Raw genomic sequence first — 26,239 nt, 5'->3', positions numbered from 1 at the left:
TTGAGGCAGGGCCTCTCAAATGCCCACCTTTCTTACATCATGGATAAACTCATGCCTGCGAGGTGGCAGCTTCCTATGGAGAAAAATCAGAACTGGATAAGGATGGAGAGCATATTCTATGGAGCCCAGAGACGCCATGAAAAATCTATTTTAAAAACATCCTTCCGTATAATAATTTCTGAACACTTGACACATTCTCTCATTTATACTATTAGCAAGGAGAACACAGGGTTACTTAGTGCCATTGACTGACAGAGGAGCCACACTGCCGTGAGGTCTTTCCTCTGCTCCCATCACACTGATGAGGGACAGGCCTGGCGGCCATGTGCATGAGCCTCGCTGGGTCCTGCATGCTAAGGACCTCTGGACTGTGTCCCAAAGGTCATTCCCTCACCTTTCTGCATGCACTATTTATACTGCAGCTCTTGTGTGTCCTCACCTGCATTTACCCACTTAAGATGGAAGGTTCTAGAGGAGAGAACTGTGTCCCACAATAAACAAAAACTTTGCATTTGTAGCAGACTTACAAATAACTATCGTATGTTCTGGTTTATTCTGCCAAACAGACTTCTATGTCTCTCCCCCCTTTAACATCTCTCCAAGGACCTAGCTTGTTTCACCCCCAGGCAATGAAAGCCCAGGACTGTCTCATCACTACTCAAAGCACAATTGCTGGCATTCAGCATCCGGTCTGGTCTCTGGGCCGGTCTCCTGCAAAGCTAAGTGTAGAAAAGCCGCTCAGAAAGCTCCAGGACTGTCTGACCTTAGCAAGGACAGTCTGTCTGCTCCATAATAAAAGGGCCAATTCTCCTGGGACACCTCTGATCGCAACTACAAACGGCGCAGGGTGGGAAAGGTCCTCCAGGCCTGGGAAAGGCCAGGCTGCTGCTGCCTTTGGTGAGTTAATGAGCGACTACCCATGGAGGCTCGGGAAGTGGCTCGGCAAACCTGCTCTACCTGCAATTGTTCCAGGAGGTCAAGGTTCTGTTTGCGCAGGCTGCTGTTGGTTTTCTCCAATTTGTCCATTCTTTGGTTGTCACTGAGAGGAGAGGAATCAATAAGTTCTTCTTGGAGCACGTGGTACTCAACCTCGTAGGCCTGCAGCTGCTTGGCGATGTCCATCTCAAACACCTGTTAGATACAGACAGGTCATCAGGCTCCGGAACTAAGACAAGCTTCCCACACGCACAGGGACCCGTATACACGCTCACGCCAATGTGCGCCATGACTGGTAATACCCATGAAAGACAAGGCAATTCAGCTCTGAGGAGGTCATGATTTTACATAGTGAAGACAGTAACACACATCTGGAAATAATTCCAAAGGATAAAATAAGCATAGGTCCTGATACTTTTTTTCTAAAAGGCCAAAAAGAAAAAAAAAAGTTTTAAAAGACTTTCACGGGGCTAGAGGGAGGACTCAGCGGTTCAAAGCATTGGCTGCTCTTCTAGAGGACGCAGTCTGATTTTCAGCAGCCACATGGTGGCTCGCAGCCATAACCCCATTTCAAGGGATCTGATGCCCTCTTCTGGCCTCCACAGGCGCCAGGTACTCAGGTGGCGCACGCGCGCGCGCACACACACACACACACACACACACACACACACACACACACACACACACCCATACATATAAGTAAACAAACAAAACAAAAACCAAACCCCAACAAGACCTTCAACATTTTAGTTTTTGAGAGCTGCATGTTTTCTCTGCAAGTTCTATTAAATACACTGACTATCGGTTAACATCATGTCCTGTTTGCACAGCCACCAGGTCCAAGTTCGGCTGCGATCCAGCTGGGTTTTCCGAGTTGCGAGAACAATCAAGTCGCGGAGCTGTTGGTGAGAAAGTCCTCTGCAGAACCGAGCCAGCCCCAATTGTCACCCACGTGGACGAGTGAGCACAATGTCTGAGCTGTCTCTTCCCACAACAGCAGTAGTGGTTGGTGACAGAGCCACACGTGCGAAGCAACCCCGAAGTGCGGAAGTGACTCAAGGGGCAGTGTGTGCACTTGATGATGAGGAAGTGACAGGTGACAGAGAGGCCAGAAGACAGCCGTGGGGCTGTGCAGTGCGACCCCTGCTCTGTGGGGAAGGTAACCCTGCAGGTCGAAGCCACTCGGCACAGGACCGTGTTAGTTACTTTCTTGTTGCTGTGACAAAATGCTCAACCCAAGTATTGAAGAACGAAGGTTGTTTTGGCTCTGTTCAAGAATGCTGAGTCCACCACAGCCGCGGAGCATGATGGGGCTGGTCAGAGTGCATCCACGGTCAGGAAGCAGACAGAGACGGAGGCTCAGCTCACTACCTCCTTCTCGTCAGCTTGGACCCCAGCGCCTGGGATGGTGCTGCCCACATTTAGGCTAAGTCTTCTCCCCTTAACTAAAGGAACCTGGACACTCTGTCAGGCAAGTCCTGAGGTTTGTCCCCTAGGTAATTCTCTTATCAAGCTGACAGGGAGTAAGTAGTAACTCTCACAGCCCTCAAGGTGGATCAGGCAGCTACAATCTTCTAGAACAAGACTGTTAGTCCAGAACACTCTCCAGCGGGTGAGATCAAGGCTTTTGAAGGTTGGAAGCTTCTACTGCATTTCCTAGTTAATGAAACAACACCCCTCAAAGACTTGGAAAGCCAGCTTTCCCTGAGGGTCCCCACAAGCACCGAGGCTGTCTTCCAAAGCCCTGTCACTTTCTCCCCATGCCCAACTGTCTTACTGTTCTCTTTGAGATGAAAATTTCAGCTTCTTAGTTTTCAGGTTAACTCAGTGATTAATACTAAATAGATTTCAAAAGTCATTCTGTAGTGACTAAGTCACGTGCTATCTGTATCTACCTGATTTTCCTTTTGCCCCGAGAGTTACTGTGAATTCAGTGGGGACTACCATCCCATTTCACACCCCTGGTGACTGGCCCAGGCTATGACTGGCAACTCTCTGAATGACTCTAACAACTCACGCAACCTCTCCGGGCCTCAGTTCCTGACCTCCTACTATGCGCAGTAGCACGGACTTCCCAGCACTGAGCTGGGAACCAAGAGACAGTTCACAAAAGTTCCCAGTGTATGCCTGGGAAGCTTTCATCATAGCTGGAGTCTGTTTGCACACTTGTCAGAAACCTTCGGATTTTAACCTCACGTCTCAGCAGAACTACAATGGACATGCATCGTGGGGCTTCTGAGCAGGGTGAGCAGGACAAGAACCACCGTGAAACCAGCCTGGGATGGCACACATGTGTAATTACTAATCAGGCATGAGCACTACACATGCCACTTTAGAGCTCATTTCCTGTCCTGGGAACCTTAGCAACAAAGCCTTTTCTACAGACTGATAATGTGTTAAGGTTAAGGCTGACTACAGGCTCTCTAGCCTTCTGGGCCTCCATCAATTCCTAATAAATATCCCAGGCCCTCACTGTCTAGTTTCATTGCAGGAGCATCCGGCCGGTCAGAACATAGTCCGTGATTGCAGGTGTATCCCAGGAACAATCCCAAACCACAGCAACCTGTCTGCGGGTGCGAGAGCCCTGCTCCCTGAATAACATGTACGACTCTGGGGCCAATGCCTTGGGCAAGGGGTTGAGGAATAAAGGGACGGCAGGGAGGGCCTTTTAGTCTTACATACCTAGAAAGCACAAGAGGCCGACTGATGGGACCAGTTCTTAGCAAAAAAGGAAAAACCAAAAGCAGGAAGGTCTAAGGTTAAGGCCTGATTCCATGGTGGAATCTCAGAGAAGCCCAATCAATGAGCTGAAAAGAGGAATATACATTGTGTCAACTGGAAAAATCAACATGTGGGGGGGGGGGGCGACTCACTTCTTGGACAAACATAGCTCCTCCCCACCGAGCCCTCGATAACCCATTCTCTGAGCATGCTCACTCCACGAAGCTGCAAGGACCAGCCCTGGTCTTCTTTCTTCTGGGTATTCTCGGATGTCACTTGATCTTTGAACACCAGGGACCTCGTGCCCTCCACTACCCTGCCTGTCTCGGTTTCTCCAAGGTTTTCAGGAAAGCTCCTGAATTTTAGTGCTGAAAAGAGCGTTTTCTTCTGTTTGTCAAAGCAGGAGTTATTCATTTCCTTATGTTCGGTGTTTTGTCAGAAAGTTACCAAAGCACTAAAGCACTAATGTAGGAAGCAGGAAAATAAAAGTCACCAGTACGGCTTCCATCAGCTTCACCATCACAAGCACATTCTTCTAACCGTAAACAGAACTAACATCAAATATTCCATCCCAGAAACTTTTTCACTTAAGTTTATGTTCTAAGGGCTTTCTCATGTGGTGCCATGTTCCCCATAACCACCAAAATAAATGTTGGACATCTTGGTACTTCCAATTTTTTGTTATTACACATGACAACTCCAAGAAAATTTCCTTCCACACAGGGCCTTCCTGGTGTTCTGGAGCAGTTCCTAAGGACGCATTACAATAGTTGGGGTTACGGCACCAGAAGGGTCTGAATGTTTTACTGGCGTGTGATGCCTATTGCCAAACCACTTCCCATGCAGGAACAATCAAGGTAGAGTGCCACCAGCGTGTACTCACGGGCCAGATGCTGCATGCCCTTGGCACTGCATACTGGTATTAGAGTCAGTTTGTTAATCCAGCAGGGCAAGGCACTATACGCTATGCAGAAATTTAAATTACGCATGAAGCTAAATACTTCCCCAGACATGTGTCTGCTGGATGGCTCTCCCTGTGTGTTTATGTTCTTGGCTCATTTGCTACTCAAGTCTCAATGTTCCTCTGCAGTCTCTCAACGTGGTGTAACTCAGGCCCTGACTGGCGGCTTGCAGAACCAGCGACATACTTGGGACGTTCCTAACTTCTAGGCCCTTCCCCAGTCTGTGGGTCTCAGTGGCTATTAGGGCAGGACAGTAGAGCAGGCTGCCTGGGTATCTGGAACAAAGGGGCACACTGTCTATAGTCGATTTAAAAATGATAATAAAGCTAACTGAAAGTCAATCTGATTGCGATTATCACAACACGTGGCAGTGGTGAGAAGACACTTGTCCCCGAGGCACTCCACCCTCCTGATGAGGCAACTCCTGACTGTCCTTTTACAAACGACTCATTTCGGCCAGTGCAGTGGCTCATGCACGGAAGGGCACAGGGGCCACCCTGGGCAGTACCTTCTCCGGAGGAACACAGGGACTTTGTCAAGACTGGATTCTGCCCCACAAGGTCAGGGACAACTGGGAACTTCTTCAAGAACGCTGCTCACGGCACAGCTTCCAAGCAGTCTCGTGGATCTCATAAACCTTCGGATTCCTGAGTCGGCAGGGCTGGGTGGGGCCCAAAATTCCACTTCTAACAAGTCCTCACAGGACCTGACAGTGCTGGTCTGGGACAGCGGTGCAAAGACTGAGCCAGGCTGCAGAGGCTGCAGACCTGCCTCTCAAAGCAGCCCGCTGACGCTGACGTCTCCCGCTGTGACCTGAATCAAGGCTTCAGAGTCAAGAGTACTCACTGGAGTATGACTGTCACTCTGGCCTTGCAACACTCTTTAGCACTGATAATTCCCAGAGGGCCCCTTTCTGGGTCAGAAGATGCTTATGGCCTACTGCATCGTCAATTGTGGAGAGCACAAGGCCACACTGAGGAAGGCGACTGGCTTTGGAGACCCTAGCTCTTCTGTCCCGGACAGTCAACCTTGGAGATGCCTCCGATGCTGCTCCCAGCATGTCCCAACTAAGCCAGGGCTCTGGAACCCTGTACGTACCGTACCCAGACACTCATCCAGGAGCCTGCTGGGTCCCAGCTGCCCAAGGAGTCCACAAAGGGCATCTAATGAAACAAGGTTAAACCGTCAGAGAGGGTATCCCGCCCTCCCACTACGGCTCCCCTTACACAGGCTACATGCTCTGTCTTATCCAATAGCTGCATCCATCATTCTTCCACCATGAGGACTTCCCAGGTCTGAAGCTGGGAGATCCTGGGGCCGCTGAGTGATCTGCTGCACACCTCAGACCTGCTCTCCAGTCTCTGTTCAAGACTTACATACCCTCTCGAGGGGAAGGGGCGGAGGCCTGAGTTCTCAGAGGTCAGGTTCCATACCGAAACACGAGCAGGAGGAGGGCAGGAAGCTAGCTGCCTGCCCTCTTACCCGTCTTCTGTCACGACTATTCCTGGAATGAAAGCTGGGTTCCAGATGTCCATTTCACCCAGCCCACACCCTCACGACCTCAGCACAACGCTGAACACCTCTGGCACTGGAATTAACTACTCTCTGTTCCCTTCTCCCGTGCCTCTGGCATGTGGCTCAGCCAACTACAGCCTGCCTTTCTAACGGTCTATTGTAACATGGCTACGTCATCCCTTTACCTGCTGCAGAGGCGGAGCTGGGTAAATGCAGCAGAGGCCTTCTGAAAATCTGAAACAGCGCTTATCTAACCTCCACACAAAATGCTGGCCATCCAGAATCATCTCATTCTTCTAGGCCCAGATGGACGAAACTATGTGAGCTCCAACACTGAATACCCAGCACCCCGAGGTCTCCCCCACTTAGGCTTTGCCATTGCATATGGGGTGCTGTGCCTGCCTAATCTCATTGAAAATGGAAACTGGAATGCCATGACCTAGATCTGCTAAGGAGTCTGGCTAAGTACTGCATGTTAAGTTCAGAGCAGTTGCCTGAACCAACTCAGGTACACAGATACAGACTGTTGTCTTTCTGTGTGGAGAATCCTAAGCTTCTAATACTGAAAGGGTACCTGATGTGTAAGGTGTGTGGTGCTCCCAGTGAGTACAGTTCTTCACAGAAAGGCGGCGAGGGGGGCGGGACGACAGACAGACAAACAAACAAACAGTATTTCCCCTTTCCCCGAGGCTGTATACTCAGGAGGTGGACCAATGACCTGCCTTGGGACAAGGCTAAGTCAGCACTCACAGGACACAGATTCAATCTAGGCAGCCAAGACTCTGGGTTTACCTCAGGCTGTGAGACATTAAGTCTATGCAACAAAAACTGTAAGGGGAGAGTAGATTAGTGCAAACATCAGAAATGGAGAGAATTGAGAGTTAGTCCTGTATTAAGATGTGGTGTGGGCAGCTGCTGAAGCACTCTGAGGGGAGATGTACCCCAAACCTCACCTCTCCCCTCGGCAGCAGCGGAGTGAGGGCAGGCCAGCCAATTAGCCGCTCTCTGTCCTCAGGAATGTGGTCCTGACTGCATCAGGTCATGTGTAGGTTCAGATTCCTTAGGACCTGGCAGAAAAGAAGACCCAGCCATCCACAGCGGGCCACACTGAGCCACCGTGCCAGGCAGGTGAGAACTGGAGCCGTCCAGTTAGCCAGAGGTGAGTGCACGGTGGACAAGAAGAACTCCTCACCACCATCGGCCTGTGCAGTGTGCAGAGATGCAAGGTCACGAGCGACAGGAAGCCCTCCCTCTCCCTGGCCAGATCTGTACCTGTTTCAGTACTTAACCCCTGAGGTAGAAGAAGAGCGGGTGAGAATCGCAGAGACTGCGTCTGGCTGCGATTCACTGGACTGTGCTGAGCTATCTAAAGAAGGATCAAATCCTTACGTAAGTATTTACTTAAAAAAAAAGAAGCTTCATTTCATCATCTGTGTTTAAGTGACTTATCTAGATTATATCTACAGAACATGTTCTAGGCTTAGGAGAGCTGACTGCTGACTCTGCAGTGTGATTCACGATGAAACCCCTTCCAGTACATTCTGTGTGATGCTTTACTTTGCTTGTTAATGCGAGTGGACTGAGAGATGCTGGGTGATGAGTGGAGCCAGGCTCTGGGTGTGTCTGTGCGGGTATTTCTGGAGAAGACTGGTGTGTGGCAGAACAACCCCGGGAGGAAGTCCTATGTGAGCAGGACCATCCAAGAGGCGGGGTCCGTCACACAAAAGCAAGAGGAGGAAGCCTTTAAGCCTAGCAGCTGTCATGACCTCATGATGCCTGGTCTACATAAGTGAACTCCAAGGCCTCCAGGGCTACACAGTGAGACCCTACCAAAGAGGGGTCGGGGTAGGGTGTGGGGGAGAAGCAGCCGGCAAGCAAGCCAAGTTCCACTGCTCCTGGGCGACGGTGGCTACTGCTGGTGCCACCACTACAGACCCCAGACTCTAGCTGCTTCCGCCGTCAACCCACAGTTCTTCAGGAGGATTGTAGACCTTCCGCTGTGACCAGGACTGCACCACTGCTTTCCCGGAGACCTCTGGCTTTAGGAACTGAAGAGCTAGCAGATTCTCTGGCTCAAAGGTACGAAGATGGCCATTAAACCACCCAGGCTCCAATCATGGAAGGCAATGTAACAGCCCCCTCCTAATTATGACATAGTCTGTTGGAACTGTTCCTGTAGAGACGTCTCATCAATACACTCAGCCACACAGACTCTGGACACTTCTGGTGGTGACTCTCGCACCCCTAAGTATCTCAATCCTTCCTCATCAGCAGTCATTACCGGAAAAGTCTCTGTTCTATAGAACGGATATTGGCTTCTACACCTAGCCCAAACCATTCATGATCTGCTCTAGTAATTCTCAGCTAATTCTACTCAAAACGTCCACCACTTTAGAGTAATAGTTCTCTTGCATATGGAAGCTAGAGATGCCAAAACTTTCCAACAGTAACAACAGAAGAGCAAAAGAATGACATGGAGCAGATTCATGAAATCAACCTCCTATTGATTACAGGAAAGTCATTTTCTGAACATTGCAACTAGTGCCAATGAGAGGAAAAATCAAAACATTCATTTTCACAAATCTGGTACCTTACAGATGTATGCATTTCAGAAGGACAAATGACAAGGAGGGAAGCCTCTTACATGACATGAACTACTGATAACTTGTCCTTGTTAGCACACTTGGCTTCCCGCTGCCTTTTGTCATTAACACATACAACATGCACACCCAGTCATATGTTTCGTCTTTTGATGCACATCTGTGATCACACAAAGTGGTCAGAACCAGCTCCTCTCAGAAAGTGATACTCCAGACCCACCCCCACCCCCCCCACCCCCCACCCCCACCCCCCCGCAGGCACTTGGAAGGCCTGGGGCGGTCCTTACCTGATTGATGGTCTTCTCCATCTGCACTAAGCCCAGATTAGGGAGTGTGTTCTTTATGAAGTCCACTATGGTTTCCAGATTCTCGTGCTGCAGAATCAAGGGCTTATGGCTTCCCAAAAGACTTAAAGCCACTTTAAATATGACCTCTGATCCCTGAAGAAAGATCATATCTAAGAAGACACAGAAAGTCAGAGTTAAGTCCTGGCCAGTTCCTGATGAAATAACGTTTTCTTTTTCTATTCCTCACACCACAGAGTAGAAGGGTAGGAAATGTAAGCCCAAGTTACAAATTTTGTTTACTTTTAAAAAGAGACATTTCAGACAGAGTTGTCAAGACAATACTGCAAATGATAATTAAAACCAACAGATAAATATATAACTTAAGTTTTTGTCATAAGTTCAGATAAAAATTTTTCTACTCTGAAAAAACAATTAAATTCAAAAGAATGTCAAAAGTTGAAAAAAGTTTTATTAGTTTATGATTTTTTCCATGAATGCTCTAGATTTTAAAGGAGTTGCCAAAAGATGTTTAAAAATACAGCTTTTATTTATTTTGTGTGTGTGTGCGCGCACACACATGTGGAGTGTGCATATCTATACACTCATGTGCACTCAGAGGGCAGAAAAGGGTATCATGTGTCCTCCACTCCCTACATATTCCTTTGAGGAAGGGTCTCTTGCTGAACCCAAGGCTCATGTCCTGTCTAGGCTGGCAGCCAGCATGAAGGATCCTCCTATCCCGGTCCCACTCAGGGCTAGGGTTACAAGCATGTATGGGATACCCAGCTAGTTACTCTGGGCCTCTTGACTGGGTAACAAGAGCTTGTGACCACTGAGCCATCTCTCCAGCCACTAAAACATATTTTCAATGAGCAAAGCCAAAAGACTCTTGAAGACAAGAAATTATATTTTGAAATAAAAAGATGGATTCAAAAGATGCTTAAAGCTTTTCACAGGCCTACAAAATTTCAAAGGCACACCGAACTTCATCCTAATAACGGAGCCAAGAGCCGTTCTTCTGTCTGGGGAGTTTCATGGTGGCTGAGGCTAACTCTCCAGTTCTTGTTGTGTTTTCTCGCGATGGCTGGCAAACCACAGCAATTCCTATACTGAATTTATACAGTAGGACCAGGCCGGCAAGCAGGAAAGACAACAGCTGAGCCGCTGTCCCCAAGGTCTCCCCTTCTCTCCAGGAACTGGAGCCAGTACAGAATGAGAACCAGTGTCCTGGGGCTAAAACACAGACAGGAACACTGGTTACTGGGTGACTCAACTCAGCCAAGTTTGACCTAGTGACTGGAATCAAGTTTAAAAAAAAAAAAAGACAAAAGTGAAAACAAAAGTATAAATACACCCAACTGGGCCAACCAATCTCCGTCTCTCCTCCTCTGATACCCCCACGCCACCCCTGGCTGCGACACGGTGGAAACAGTGAAGAAACGGCAACTGTCCAACCACAGAAATCGAGGCAAGCCAAAGCACCCCAGAGAAGAGTCCCCGAGATGCCTCTCCATGCGGGTCCGAATGACAGCATGTGAAAGCTGCTCACAAACTGGAACACCAAGGCTGGACACTGCCGCACAGGTGGGAAACTGAGGCACAGGAGGACGATGACTGGTCTATAGGCCCTACTCAGCAGGCTAGCTCTCAAGAGGCCTTGGGACATTTACCAAGTCATTGGCCATGTGCATGGAGTTGATGGCAACTAGGATGGCCTGTGCTGGGAAACAAAGGCACCACACCTGCTCAGGGCTCAGGGTGGCCAACAATGGGATGACCTGCTTCCTTCTTAGGGCTGGTTGGTGAGGCTCAGACACTAACTTCAAGATCTGAGTGCAAGGCAATGTCAGTGGAGAGTCCTGACATTATGTAAGTCTCACCACTGGAGAAAATAAGAAGATGGCGAATTAGCTCTACAAGATTTATTTTTATTTATTTGTGTGTGTGTGTGTGTGTGTGTGTGTGTGTGTGTGTGTGTGTGTGTGTGTGTGTGTGTGTGCCAGAAGAGGGCATCAGATCCGCTGCAGCCGAGCTACAGGTGTCTGTAAGCTGCCTGACGCGGGTGCTGGGAACTGAACTCGGGTCTTCTGAAGGGCAGGAAGTTCTCTTCACTGCTAAGCCTTCTCTCCAGCTCTTACAGGATGTATTTTAAACAGAAAAGTTTTGTAACACCAAACAAAATGATAAAGTTCTACGTACTCTGAAAAACGTTTAAACCTGATTTTTAAGACTGTAAAAAGATGTTATCTATAATCCAGACCCACTATTTCTGTTTTGTTCATTTTCCCATTCTCACACATCTGCATTTGGGAATTAAAAACAACAGCAACTGTCCTTGGAAAGCAGGCAAGCTGGCGGCTGGGTGGGTGGGGAGGTCCTGCGGGGGCCGAGCTCTGGCCCAGCTGTCCATTTCCCTCTTCCCTTTCTTCTCTCCATGTTCAAGGCATTCAGAAATAGGGAGGAAATAGAGGGCACCTTAAGTTCAGCTGATCCCACCACGCTGGACAGAATTTGCTGAGAGCAATACAAATAACTACTTTCCCTACAGCCCTGGCCCTGGGCTCCATCACACCTGGGACCACTATTGACAACCCCATGATCTGCAAGTGTAATTTCCCTTGGTGACCTCATTCAAAATTGCTCTTCCAGCCACATGACTCTGTCCAGGGCAACCCCACCCTCCCCCGAACTTTCTCCTAGGAGGCTGCAATCCTGTGGTCATGCAGCCTTTACCTTCCTATCACAAATGTGACAATCACTGTTCAGGCACTGTTCAGATTTTACAAACACACTGTTGCTACTGCGTTACACTGCTTGTGGAGCAATGGGTCCCTGGCCATAGGACAACTCTCATTTCTTACTCTATTTTCATCCTAAGGCTTCTGTGCCTTGTGTCAAGCCCTCAGCTTTATGCTCTCCACTTTATCTCCTCAGCAGGACATTCTAGAGGAAACAGGAGCCCAACTCTGCAGCTGCTTCCTCCAGCAGGCCAGCTTCCATTTTTCCCAAAGGCAAATGTGGTCATAAGGTGAAGAGAGCAAGCATTTTTCTTTCTTCCTTTCTTTTAGATTTATTTTACCTTATACATATGTGCCTGTGTGTGGGTGTGTGCATGTGTGTACAGGTTCTTCAGAAGGCCAGAAGAGGGCGTCGGATCCGCTGGAGCCGGAATTACAGGTGGCTGTGAGCTGCCTGACGTGGGTGCTGGGAGCTGAATTTGGGTCCCCTGCAGGAGCAGCATGTTCATTTAACCTCAGACGCCATCTCTTCGGAATGAGAGCAAGTGCTTCTTTCAAGGTCCCTGTTACACTCAGACTGGCACTATACGGACCATGTGGTCCTGACAGAGGACTGACATCTAGGCCAGGATGGGCACCATGAGGTCAAGTGTCAACACTGACGGCAGCTGCCCTCTCATGGAACATGCCCTTCTATTAATTAATACGGAGCTATGCTGGTGCTAGCTGGGACTCTGACTGCACTGATTTGTTTATCTATTGAATGTGTTTGCATGTGTGCCATGGTACTACTCATGGGGAAGTCAGATAACTTGCAGGACTGTTTTCTCCTTCCTCCGTGTGGGCTCTGGGGACTGAACTTCTCATCAGGTTGGGTGGCAAAAACCCTTAGCTAACTGCTGAGTCATCTTGATGAGCTCGCAAACTGGAAATCTTCTACTCATGTATAAAATAGAGAATTATCAACAAGGTTCATTTGCTTTACCATTTATTTAGACTTAAAGGCTTATAATGGAAAAGGTCACAGGGCAGAAGACTCGAGAGCCTGAATGGCATGGACTATGCAACTTAACTATTGACCAGTGTGAAGCTCGACAAGCAGCCTGCTCACCACTGCTGTAAATGGAAATGGTTTTGAAAACTATCTTTTCAGGGGGACTGGCCAGCTGAGACGGACTACTGAGATCGTGAGTCAGACAAGAACCCCCTAGTACAGCACAGAGCTGCAGGACCCAGGAATTTTGCAGACATTGGCATCTTCAGGCACACTGTATATAAAACTCGAAGACTCATCACTCCTTTAGAGAAAAACATCCTGCCTGAACTGGCTTCAGCTTTTATTATTAGAACTGAAGTCACGAGAACGTGTTGCACAGAGCTCCAAATTACCCGGCAGCAGAAAGGCTCTCATCTCCAGGGAGGAGGCTACGTGTTTTTCCTGCTCTTCCTCAGCTCACACAGCCTAAGATTGCTCTCCTAAAGCCCGGAACTCTTTCTCTGCAGGTGGTGGCTCCTGCTTGGCCCTGGGCAGGAATGCCTCACTCATCCCCTGTGGCTGAGTCTGTGGTCAGTTCAGCCCCCTTGGCAGAATTTCTACCACAAACCATGGAATTCGGCTTCTCAGCTGTTTCCAGACTGTCTCTGAATCTCAGCTCTCCCTGCCCCCTGCTCAGTTCTAGTCCTCACATGACCCACAGAGCTAAAGAAAGGAGTAAGAGAGAGAGTGTGGGGGGTGGGAGTGGGCTCTTTTTCCTACTTCCAAGGTAGAGGAAACCAAACCTCAGAAGCTGCTGAAGAACGACCAAAGCCCACAGCTAGAGACACATCCTGTAACTCCTCTGTCAGTACAGCAAGCGCCCAGTTTTGAGGCTTTTATGTTTTACATATGGCCTAAACATCATGAAATCTCACAATCTGCTGAACCGTAAGATAGCTTTTACTATCCATCTTCCTTAGTGGTTTCCGCCCTCCCCCACCCCGCCCCCAAGCAAGAAAATAATAATCACTTTGGGGAAAGAGTTATGCAAAGAGCAGTCATGAGCATTTTAAGAATACAGATTCCTGTCCTAGAGGGAAAGTCTTCAAAGGTTCTTGTGGACAGACAGAGGAAAAAAAAGGTAATAAACAGTCCAGCATTCTGCTGGGAGGGGAGAGAAAGACAAGTGTTATGGGCTGGAGAGCTGGCTCAGTGGTTGAGAGAGCTTGCTGCTCTCCCAGAGGACCTGGGTTCAATTCTGAGCCCCCAGGTCAGGCACTTGACATTATTACCTGTAACTCCAGCTCCAAAGGATGTGATACCCTCTTCTGACCTCTTGGATATTCACACACATGGCATACACTCACACAGGCACATACATATATACATTAAGTAAAAATAAATAAAAAACCTAAAAGCAAGTTTTAGCACTTTTAGAATCTAGACTTGTAAGATGTCTATTCAAAGTTTATGCCAAGTAGTGTACAATCGACGCTTCTGAACAGTCCCTTAAGATCCTCTCCAAGGGGCTGGAGAGATGTAAGCCCTTACCATGTAAGCATGAGGAGCTGGGTTTGGAACCTAGTGCCCGTATGAAAATAGGCTATCAGGGCGCAAGCCTATAATCCCCGTTCTGGAGAGGGAGAGACGGGAGTTTCTCTGGGGTGTCAATGAGGGACACTGTCTCAAAAATAATGTGGGGAGAGGTAATGGAAGACATCTGTCACCAACCTCTGGCTGCCACATGCATGAGTATGCATAAGCACACATACATACATGTATGTACACACACACACACACACACACACACACACACACACACACACACACACACTATCCTCCCTGGTTCTAAAAATAAAATCTTTGAAAGTAGGAGATTACATGTGCTTGAGAGTCAGAGGTGACTAATGGGAGGGAAGGCCGTGTGGAGCAGGATCAGACCTACACTCACAAGATAAGGACTCCTAGCACCCAAGCCTGACTAGACAGTTAGAGAACCAAGCATTCTACCACAGGATGACGACAGATGCTGCTCAATGACAGAAGGCTGGCTGGCAGACACACGGAGGAAGCTCACCGAAGACCCTGGCTACAAAGCCGAGTGGGAACTGTGAGGCGAACACGGTGAGAAACCAGGGAGCCGCGTAGAGGCTGGGGCCGATCTCCTGCTCTTCCAGGTGGTTGTAGAGATCTCTGTGGTAATCGTGGAGGAGCCGTGACAGCTGGTACATCTGGATCTGTAGGAACACACATCCACAGGGGCTGGGAACTATGTACTATGTACATACTACACGTATGGACTTATCTCACGGGGGTGGGGGGGTGGGGTGGGAGGGGGAGGGGAGGATCCACTGACTTCAGTGACTAACACAGCTTCCAGGGAACAGGCTCTCACGGGTCAGTGGAAGAGGCCCACTGACCTCTTGCTGGGTCTGAGCGATCATGCTGGGTCTGCTCTGCTTCCTTCGCTGCCCCCTTGAGCTCCCTGGCTAAGAGACCGAAATGCCTGCCTATGAAAGCATCTCAAAAATTCCCTTACACATACACATTCTTAGAGAAACTCCAACCAAGGGGAATCTGAAACAAAAAGCTCCTGCTAGGTAGCAGTGAACCAAGGTCACCCTCATCACGGTTCCAGAGAGTGAGTCCACTGTCTGCGCTCAGCAGCCAGTTCTCACTGGACTCCCAGAATCATTCCATCAAACCAGTTCCTTTAGGTTTATTAACAAACCCAGATTCTGGTCAACTTAAGAATGTTTGCCTTAAGATGAATAAAAAAACCTTTTCAAGCTAAAGGTCTACTCTGGGGTCAAAGGTCACTTCTTCAGAGAATTCTACGGCTCTGGCAGGAAGCTCACCCCAGTTCTGTGTAGCCTGTGGCTCACACAGGTCCACATAGCATCTCATGTCTGGGCCTAAATACAAAATAACTCAGAGAAGGCCGGAATCGGACAAGATGCTCTGGGTTGGAGATGTACACCGGAAACTAGGAAAGTGAAATACAACTTAGACCGTAAGTTTTCTTCAGCACCCACCATGGCTTCTGAAGAGAAAAGCCTAATTCTGCCGAAGCATGAAAAAGTTCGTAGAGCAGGCTGAGTGCCAAAAAGCCGAACCAATCCATTCTGGTGAGAGGGGCCACACATCAAGACGGTGGAGGAGGAGCCTGACTGGCCAGTCTCACAGTGGGTGGCTTCCCTTTGTGAGGTTCATGTTCACAGGGTTCACACTTACAGCAAGAGCCAAACGGACTTTCAGTAACACACACTGGTGTTTCAAACCAAGTCCTTAGCCCCAATGGTACATCCTAAAGCCCCAAGTTCTGGAATCCTCTTGGGAAATGAACTAATGAACATGTCCCCCAACAGTTAAGTGATGCTTAGGGACACGCCCACAGATCAGGGCACAGAGCTTTCTCCACCTCTGGAAAGCAGCAAACCCAGTGCTGGTCAAGCTAGACACACTACTGTGTTGATCTCTCTCCTTCCTTCTCTTCCTCCCTCCCTCCCTCTCTGCCTGGACGCTGGGGCTAGAACCCAGGACCTCACCGTATGTTAGGAAAACCCTCAACCACTGAGCTACATCCCTAGACTTTTGTTTTTTAAGACAGGGCCTCACTACGTAGCTCAGACTAAACTCATGTGTATAGGCCAGGATAGCCGAGAACTTTGGATTCTCCTGCCTCCTAAAACTGGGGCTTACAGCACCAAGCCCAGCTTGGTTTTCTCCGGATAAACTTGTTCATTCATCAAATACTGACAGGGTTTCTATTCCATTCTAGGCACTGCTAGAAACCAGGGGCACAACCTGACACAATCTCCTCCTTTCACTAAGGAAATCAGGACCTGAGACGTAGGAAGTAAATAACTGGGGTGATTTATGGCAGGAAATGTGTTGTCCTGAAGGCATGAGACAAGATAGCCTGAAATGGTATGTCTAGGGTCAGCATAGAGCTTCTGTGATACAGTACATGACAGTAGAGCTGGACCCTGTATGATGGGGTGGGGAGGCAGAGAGGATCCCAGGCAGAGGACAGAGCAGGCCACAGGCTTGCAGGCACCAGCTACATTGCTAGGAAGCTACGGGAAGGGACAGGAGTTAAGGTCCTGGAGCCACACAAGCCTGGATTTCAATTCCACCTCTGCCACCGGCTAGCTGTGTGCCCTGGACCAACTTCATATTCTTGTCTACAAGCGGAGCCAATTACTAGCATCATCCCGAGAGCCATTATGGGAAGCACCCAGATCAATGCCTAACAGAGAGTGAGGTATCAGCAGCCATCAGCAGAGCAGAATCTAGATCCTCAGGAGGAACGATGCACATCTTCAGCATCTCTTTATTTACATCACAGGGATGCTCGGTACCTGTAAAATAATCATGTCTGGCCGATACTGTTTCCGCAGCCCCATGTCAAACATCAGGAACTTGAGCATCTTGAACGCCTCTTCCTCACTCATGTGAAGAAGCAAAATGCCCGCCACAAAGCTGAGACCTTGGCAGTACCCGACTTCCTGGTCCAGAAGGGAGTAAGCCTTCAGGATGTTGTAAAGTGACAGCTGACCCGCTCCGAGCTGGGCAGAGAAGTACGGGTGCGTTGGAAAGGTTCGCCCTGGAAAGAGAACACAGGTCAGTCAGGTGCAGCATACAGGAGGCCCAGAGAACCAGAGCAGCGGCATGCTTCAGGTCAAGGGAACAAGACCTTTAGGCGATGGGTCATCACATCAGTGTCTTCGGTACCGCCTCTGCTCTGTGAATGTGGTCAGCTGGGGCTCTAGGACAACATTTGCAACAACACCCCAGTTTGTAGCTCTGGCTGGCCCGGAACTTGCTGCATAGACCAGGTTGGCCTCTAACTCACTGAGGGCAGCCCATCCTCTCCCTCCCAGGTGCTGGGATTAAAGGTGTGCATCACCATGCCCAGGGAGTGGCGGTTTAAATAAAATAACTGATAATTCCCTTTAGTCTAGTAAATATCTGTGTTTCAATCAAAGCCAAGAAAGCCGCTGGTCCTGACGACAGAACCTCTCCCTAAGGCACGGTCCATCAGCCCTAGTCCGTGTCATTCAAATGCCTATGACACACCCTGCCCACCAGCAGGTCTCACCACACGACTCTTCTACACTTTTAAATCACAGGCTGAGAGCTGAGGCAGGCCAAGGGGAAAGCAGGTGTTTTCCTTTACACAAAACAGTGACCTTTTGAAAAGGGGATAAAAATGGGTCTTAAAATCACGATTTCCACAAAGTTGGTATCAAAATAAAAAAGACAGAGGGCTCTCAGGGGCGCCTTAGGCACTTGTCATCAAGCTGACAAGCTGAGTATGAGATCCTCTCCAGGACCCACACGGTGGAAGAAGAAAACGAACTCCTCCAAGCTGTCCTCTACTCAACACGTGTGCTTCGGCACTAGTGTGTGCACAGACACAGTGAATAAAACTGTCAGAAATTAAAGTTTAAAAGGTGGCACTTTTTTTTTTTTTTTTTGCCTTGCTTCATTCAGGAGGCTTTTATTGCTGATACCTGCCAAATCCTCTTGTGATGTCCTGGTGATAAATGAAGAGGGTTTCTAAGGAACAGGAAAGTGACTAGAAAGTGCCACATTAACGTTACAGAGATGCATAAGACCAGCGTGGGCACAGGTGAGAACCATGGCAGAGCAGAGGGACACATCCATAGGTCCATCCTCAGCACCTGCTGCCATAGTTACTGGACGGCATCAGCAGAGCAGGAGGACATATCCACAGGTCCATCCTCAGCACCTGCTGCCATAGTTACTAGACGGCATCAGCAGAGCAGGAGGACATATCCACAGGTCCATCCTCAGCACCTGCTGCTATAGTTACTAGACGGCATCAGCAGAGCAGGAGGACATATCCACAGGTCCATCCTCAGCACCTGCTGCCATAGTTACTGGACGGCATCAGCAGAGCAGGAGGACATATCCACAGGTCCGTCCTCAGCTTCCCTGGAAAGCATTTACTTCATCTTGATGAAACTTGTCTGAATTTGGGTTTCAAGAAGACAGCTACGGTCTTCTTCTACTTTTCATTCTATGTCCCCTTCTTGTCTATGCTACCTCTTCCTGGGTAAAGGCACCTGCATGTAAGCCCATGCATGGGGTGGGGAGAGCGAGCTGAACGACAAAGCTGTCCTCAGATCCCCATACACGCACCATGGCACACCTAGCCACACATACGCATCACATACATACACAATACATTTTTTAAACTTACAGGTAGAATTAATTGGGATAAGATGTTTTGTTTAACCTAGCACATACAGTATTATCATCTCAGTATATAACCAGTATGAAAACATCAAGGATTTTACCCTCTGTTCTCATGTCATTGAATTCCAGTGGGTTCCTTTGAATAACACACCTTATTCGGGCTCATCACATTTCAAGGACTCAACAGCCACACTGGGCTTCTGTACCGAATAGGCCGAGTGTATGGCTTTCCTCAGATTATCAAAAGCAGGGAGCATCCTCTCCCTCCATTCCTCACCGGTTCCCAGGCAGACGGGAGCCCACCCTCCCGGCAGTCCCTCCCAGCATGAATAATCCTCTTCCCTATGTAAAACATACTTATTCGTTTACTTATTTACCCGGTGAGTCAAACATGCATGTGTCACACGGGCAGTCAGTCAGAGGACAACTGGGAGGAGTCTGTTCTCTCTTCCAACCTTGTAGGTCTGGGTACCAAACTGGGGCTGCCAGGCTTGGAGGCATGCTGAGCCATCTCCCAGTAGCTGCCATTCCTCTCACCCCATGCTTCTCAATTATAGCCAGAGGATCCTGGGAGTCTGGGAAGCCTGTTTAGCATTTATGAGGTCCACCTTTCTTTTTCCAACTACAGATCCGTACAAAGTCAGCCTTTTCTTTGTTTACTTCACAGAATATATATGGCTTGCTGGCTACCAGCTTAGCTCCAGGTTCAGAGAGAGACCCGTGTCAAAGGCACAGAGTGGAAAGTGACAGAGCAATACACCAGATTTAGGCTCTGTATGTGCCCTGTCACCCCAATGTGCTTCCTACAGGGCACGGCACATCTGGGCACTCAGGAAGATCCTTTGCAATTGCAGCTGATGGCACCGTCTGAGATCTGTGCTAAGCTTCCAGAAGCATCCACGAGAGCATGACTGCTAGGACTAGCTCTCAGGGGCTCTGCAGGTGAACACTGGCACCAACCTGCCACCTAGGATTTCAGGTTGGCAGCTTAAACCCGGATATGGTGGGAGTCTCAACACTGAAAACTAAACCCCAGAGGTCTCCTGAGGTGCTAGGAGGAGACGGGTGCCGAGCAGTGGCTGGCAGAGCACTGCCTGACTAGAAGGGTGCAGGAGAGGAAGGAAAGGGAACTCCTCTCTACTCCCTTTGTCATTCACAGTCTCACCACTGTGACGTCACAGGCTGCCTTAGTTTCTCCCGCTGTTGCTGTGATAAAACTCTGACAAAAGCAACCCGAGAGAGAGGATGTTCAGAGTTCCCAGCTGAGGGAAGTCAAGGCAGCAGGTGCTGGAGGCGGCTGCTCACTTCATGTCCCAAGTCAGAGAAGAGCCGTGAGCTCACGCATGCGCATGCTGGTGTTCAGCTGTCTCCTGCTTTTCACACCGCCCAGAGGCCCCTGCCTAGGGAATGTCCTCACTCACAACTTAGACGGCTAGGTCTTCCCACATAGTCATAATCAAGACAATCCCCTACGGGCATGCCCAGAGGCCAGTCTCCCAAGTGATTACAGATTCTGTCAAGCTGACAACTGACACTAACCATCACACAGAGCACATTTAGAATGACCAAGCGGAGGGAGTTCACGCTGAGATCTTGGTAATATCAGAAGCACACATTCTTCTGAATAGTTCTTGGCACTGCTGATGAAGGAAATGTGTTAAGACTCTGGAACTGGGATGTTCAACTGCCTTCCACAGAATGGAGACTAGTCTCATACTGGACAGACAGGCTAGTGTGGCGGTATAACAAATTCTAGGCATGTTTTTGTCTTTTGTCATCAAGGTTTTTACTGAAACCCTCAGTTAGCAACCTACTCATCTTTTATGAATTCTAAAAAAAGCAGAAAAAATTCTTTCTCAGGTTTGAAGCCTTTGATTAAAACACATTAAGTGGAAAGAAACCCATGAGAGTCCTAACCTGATCCTGTGCCTACGTGACTCTTCTGGACATGTGCTCTGCCTGTCTCCCAACCAGCACAGGTAGCCCTGGCATACCTGGGTTTCATGGAGGAAGAGTCCCTAAGAAGCCCATCAACAACATTTATGAGGTCAAAAATGGGGGCATACCTAGAATTGATGCAATGGGGATGCTGAGGCAGGGGAACTTTGGGCTTGGACCACACAGTGAGATCCTGACTCAGGAGAAGAACAGCAAAGCTACTGGAGCACACTGAGAGACTCATGGGGTCCCAGAGTCTGCACGGTGCCACGACCTCACTCATGAAACAGCCCACAACAACGAGACTGCAAGGAGCTGACACGGAGAGCGGAGGGCAGTGCCAACTCCTGCGGGGACAGAATGGCGCTTCTGTGTCCCGGGCTGGACTGTGTTCTTTCTACCAAGTCCCTCCCATCACAGGAGAGGCTGCACAGAGTCACCGGGTAGAGACAGATAATTGCTGGCAATCAGGGATGGGTGTCAGGGCGGATGCCTGGGACCCCCAGCAAGCCTCAGAAGTGAGCAGGAGCCCCAGAGAGAAGGCAGGATCATGCCTCTCCATGCTTTCCACCCAGGCTGGAGAACCACAGAGCTGAGGGGAGAAAGGCTCGTCATCAGGAGGTCAGGCCAGTAGACGGAGACGGGGTGAAGAATCCCGGGGCACCTGCTGCGCCGGGTACCTTTCTCCTGGCCGGCTGTGGCCTGTGCTAAAGGACAGGCAGGGGCAACATGTAAGGAAGCGGTAAGCAGGGCCAGGAAGACAGGCCAGGAGGCGCAGGGATGAAGGGCGCAGCATGGAGCTGTCCTGGCACTTCCTCCAGCTCTCGGCCCCATGCATCATTTCCACAGTCCACTGCCTGCACAGTCCACACCAGGCTGTGCAAAGATGAAGTCAGGCCACATTTGAAATCACGTTTTATAAACCAGAGAACACGACCAAACTATGAGGTCTACTCTCTTTACTCTCTGAAGGAACAAATCTTCCAAGAAGCTGTTTAAGCAAAAGGCCGCTTTCTTAAAATAAAGCAAGAGAGAGGAAAACAAACCCACGAAAAGCCAAAATACTTGCCATCAATGGTGCTTTTTCTTCCATCCATTATAGGAAAGCCACTTTGGAAGAAATGGGATGTGACGTCACTCTATACCACATACTTTTACTGAGCCCAGAGTCTGCTACTACATATAAAAAAAATACACAGAATAGACCAAATATACAGTGTGGGGTAAACAACAGCTGGTGTGAGGTGAGGCCTGTCATGCCAGGCCTACTTGAAGTCGACCCACAGCAGAGATGGAGCCTTGCAGAAGGGCACCCAGACCCCACTAATGGGTCTGGGCCAGCAACCAGGATTTCTGGTTCACAAAGGGACAGGAGCCGATTCTGGCAGGGTCCCTGGATAAGTCCTAGGAGCCTGGTGGAGGTGACCTGGGGCACGGATTACTGCAAAGAGAGGTTCTTTAGGCCCTTGGGAGGACGTCTGGAGGTCATCCAAAGTGGAGATCAGGCGAGCACTGGGCCAGAGGTGAGGAAAGAGCAGGGTCAGCACAGTGGGAGCTGGGTGCAGCTGGCCTGGGGAGCAGAAGGGAGAGGGTGGGGCCGAGCAGGGGCAGAGAGGATATGAATCAGGCGTTGTTTTCTAGGGGAGAGGTCACTGAGCTGGGACTCAGACAAACACTACTTCCTAGCTGGCTGGTGGAGGGGGGTGGGGGCATGTGACCAATCTGGACTCCATTCTCTTTCTGCAGAAAAGTGATGACATTCAATGGGTCTGAGGCAGAGGGCTGACCACACCCAGGAAGAGTAAGGGCAACGCAGACAGGGAACCAATGGAACAAAATGCAAAACGGGGAGAGAAATCCCCCCCCATTTCCTCTCCTCCTCCCCAGCCATGGAGGAGTGGAGAAGGAAGGAGAAGCCACGTGCGCAATCCCCGTCACACTCCTGCCCCACTTCGGGTTGCAGCTCACTCACATGACAGGAACATGAATGACGTCATTGGTTCGGTTCCGCACCTGCCAATGTACAAACAGCCCGCCATCCCCAGGGTCACTTTGGCTGGAGGCCTGCCGTGCCTGTCAGGCCGCTCAGCACTACTCTTCACCTGCCTAGCAGCTCCTTAGCAACATGGCACCTGCTGGGCTTGGGAGTCTTAGGGATGGCAGGATGACAGTGGGTAGGTGGAGAACCTCTGCTCTCACGACCAGGGGACTGCTCAGGGGCTCCGGTTTCTCACTTCTGAGGATAGACGGTCAGTTTCCCAGAGAGGCTGCGGAAGGTGTGTGAGAGCCTCACAACCAACGCGGCAGAAAGATACAAGTACCTGACAGTGTCGGGCACCGTCCTTGGAGCTGAGAGCATACGAAACATAACACAGTCCAAGTGCAGCCGCGGAGGGCTGCATCCTTCAGAGCAGAACTAGGGGTTAGGCGAGAACAAACCAAAGTTCGCCTGTCATGCTGCTCATCAGCCGATTATTGATGAGATCTTGATTGATCAGGTTCTATAACCTCCCTGTGCACTTATCTATGTGATGTGTAATGGTGTGAAAGCTGACACTTAAAGCCTGCACTACAGAGCAGCCTGAAGATCATTATGAAAACATGAGGTGCGTGGCTTGAAACTGACTCCTGCCTAGCCCAGCTCACCTCCTCCACTGTGGCTGTAGCGAGTGAAGTACTCATAGAACGGGGCCACTGCAGTGCCCTGAGCAAAGACGGGGACCTGGGGGGACGGCCTCAGCACCCAGAACTGGCATTCTGGAAGCAGGACCACATGCTCCACCAGCATGTCTGAGCTACAGCCATGGAACCAGCTCCCCGCAGTAGAGACAGGTCTTGTGAACGTGAATAGAAGGCACCTGGCCACCTCCATCCCTGGTAAGCCACCAACAGTCAGAGGGTCTCTTGTTTAATGTAATTCCGTTCTAAGTCAGCGAGGTCTTCCCCTTGGTAACTGCAAAGACATCCAACACACTGCTCCCTTTTTGTGTTTTAAAAGCTATTCCAGAAATAAGGCATTGTCCACTTTCCAAGAAGAAACTGCAAACACAGCTTCCTACAATTTTTTTTGACAAGTTCTGTTTGTACGCCACAGTCCAGGGAATGCTTCTAAAACTAAACCAAGCCGGTGTGATTCCCAGGATCTCCTTCAGTGAGCTATAAACCATGCCCCGGAAATATGAGTTACTGAACTAAATCAGAAGTGCGTCTCAACATCCTTAATGACCACTTACATTTCCCCATGCCCCACAACATGCCAAGCAGAACAAGCCAGCCACCAACACAAAAAGGGAGATGCTTATGCCCTCTCAGAGGGCATCTGTGACCACTCTCGGGTTTTGAAACGAGAAGTCCCGGCACTCAATTGCAACTGCTAACCCCAAGGGCAGATCACTAAATGATCTGGACATTCTCTCCACGTTTCTCAAGTGGGACACCAACTCTTGTCTCCGGTGATGGGCAGACTCACCGAGGTCGATGAGAATTGCATGCTGCTGGGAGGTCAGTTTCTTCAAGAGTTCTTTGTAGGGCACATCCTTTGGCTGCTGTTTACTGGGAAATGGATGCTTGAGGAGAAACTGCTCAGCTAGAAATTTCCAGACCTCACCCCGGTGATGACGTGGCACACCTTTAACAGAGTGGAAAATGTTAAACCAGACTTTACACACAGAATTCAGATCATTGCTAAAACATGAATGTGTCCTTTTTCATTGCTGTAAATTGTTTGTGTGTGTGTACACGGGCAGGGGCACGCGAGGATGGGCACGCACGCACGCACGCACGCACGCACGCACGCACGCACGCACAGGCCAGAAGACCTCAGTCACACCATCCACTTTACTTAGAGACATGGGCACTCACCGGGCTGCAGTGAGCCCAGGAACCTGCCTAGCTCTGCCTCCTTAGCACTGGGATTACAAGCATGCACGGCCCCCCCCCCAGGCTTTGGCGTGGGGTCTGGGAACAGAACTGAGGTCCTCATGCTTGCAAGACAAGCACTTTACTGACTCCCAGTTAATGGCATTCCTGTCCCGTTATGAATTAACCGCACAGGAAGCAACAGAAAATGTGTTGTATTTCCCCCTCCATCCCTTCCACCTCTCACTTTCCCCTCCCTCTGGCCTTGTCCCTCTGGCCTTTCACCTGTCAAAAGACACATTATGATCTGACCAGGTTATACTCTGCAAAGGACAAACCTGTGAGTATGGCAGGAACCCCGACACACCCAACCTAAAGCCAACTCACAATGTTCTAAGGAAATGAACGGAGGGTACAAATTCTCAGAAAAGGAAGGGAATCCAAGTGAGCTGGAGCTCAAGGGAAGGAGAGCTGGCTCTTTCTATCTCAGAAACCAAGATCTCTCAGCTTCCTTCATGCAAGCCACACCTTAGAGATGAAGGAAGGGAAAGGGGACCATCCAGCAGGAAGCTATCTTGAGTGGGCCAGAAAACCCTGAACAGATGTTGGTAAGGAAGGCCTAGCTAAGTGACGGCATCCTACGCAGTCTCTAAATGTTTATCTCAGCATTACCTTGATGACTCTGAGCAGTGACTGAATAGTGGGCTTCTCAGAGGACACCCCCCCCACCCCCCCAGTCCCCGGAACCTCTAGTGGCCTTGTTTCTGCAAATGGAGCTAGAGCCAGGGCTAAGGACGACATGATGGTGATTATAACCTGGACTCTGTACCTTGAGACAAGGGCCCCTGACTTGAAAAGGGAAGCCAGTTGCCCATGGAGGCAGAGAAGGAGAATTTGTGTCAAGAAATGCTGTACAGAGGCTGCGAAAGCCAGGTGCAATAGAGCTGACACCTTGACTTGGGACTTAGAACTGTGAGAGAAAAAAATGTGTGTGTGTAACTTTTAAAGTTAAATTTATTTGACACTTTTGAACATGTGTACAACACATTCTGATCACTGTCACTCCCCACTTTTCTCCATAGATTTTAAAAATGTTTCATACGATGTAATGTGACCATATTCTTCCCTTTCAACTCCTCCCAGAACCTCCTCGTCTCCCTAACTTTATGTTCTCTCTCTCTCTCTCTCTCTCTCTCTCTCTCTCTCTCTCAAAGTAAAACATCCCCCTGGAATCAGAGAAAAAAAAAAGATAAAAAATACCAACCCAAAACAAACAAAACCCTCTAAACCTGTGGAGACTGTTTTGTGCTGACCAACTTCTGAGCCTGGGGCCTGTCTTGGAGTTTTCCTGGGCCAGCAGCTTTCAGCTGCAAATACCTTGTTGGTTGGGGATGGGGCTCCACGTCCACTTCCTCTTCCCAATATTGGAATTTTGTGTGCCCTGAACTTGTGCAGGTCTTGAAACTTATTTTAAAGAAAA

The 26,239-nt window shown here is 49.4% G+C and overlaps 1 protein-coding gene across 9 annotated transcripts in view; it reads right to left on the bottom strand.

Annotated features, from left to right (window-relative positions):
• The window catches only part of Tbc1d1 (TBC1 domain family member 1), a 199,138-nt gene that overhangs the window by 5,028 nt on the left and 167,871 nt on the right, over positions 1-26,239 (bottom strand). For all 9 annotated transcript variants that reach the window (XM_006974594.4, XM_006974595.4, XM_076546328.1 and 6 more), the window contains 5 exons: positions 24,371-24,529; positions 17,100-17,344; positions 14,813-14,972; positions 9,022-9,191; positions 958-1,131 (listed from right to left, as the gene is read on the bottom strand). In XM_006974594.4, the coding sequence (XP_006974656.1) occupies positions 958-1,131; positions 9,022-9,191; positions 14,813-14,972; positions 17,100-17,344; positions 24,371-24,529 (908 nt within the window). The remainder of the gene's footprint in view (positions 1-957; positions 1,132-9,021; positions 9,192-14,812; positions 14,973-17,099; positions 17,345-24,370; positions 24,530-26,239) is intronic.

The sequence above is a fragment of the Peromyscus maniculatus genome, chromosome 10 (genome assembly GCF_049852395.1).
Source record: "Peromyscus maniculatus bairdii isolate BWxNUB_F1_BW_parent chromosome 10, HU_Pman_BW_mat_3.1, whole genome shotgun sequence".
Taxonomy (NCBI): Eukaryota; Metazoa; Chordata; class Mammalia; order Rodentia; family Cricetidae; genus Peromyscus; species Peromyscus maniculatus.
This window is presented reverse-complemented; position numbering and strand designations above follow the sequence as displayed.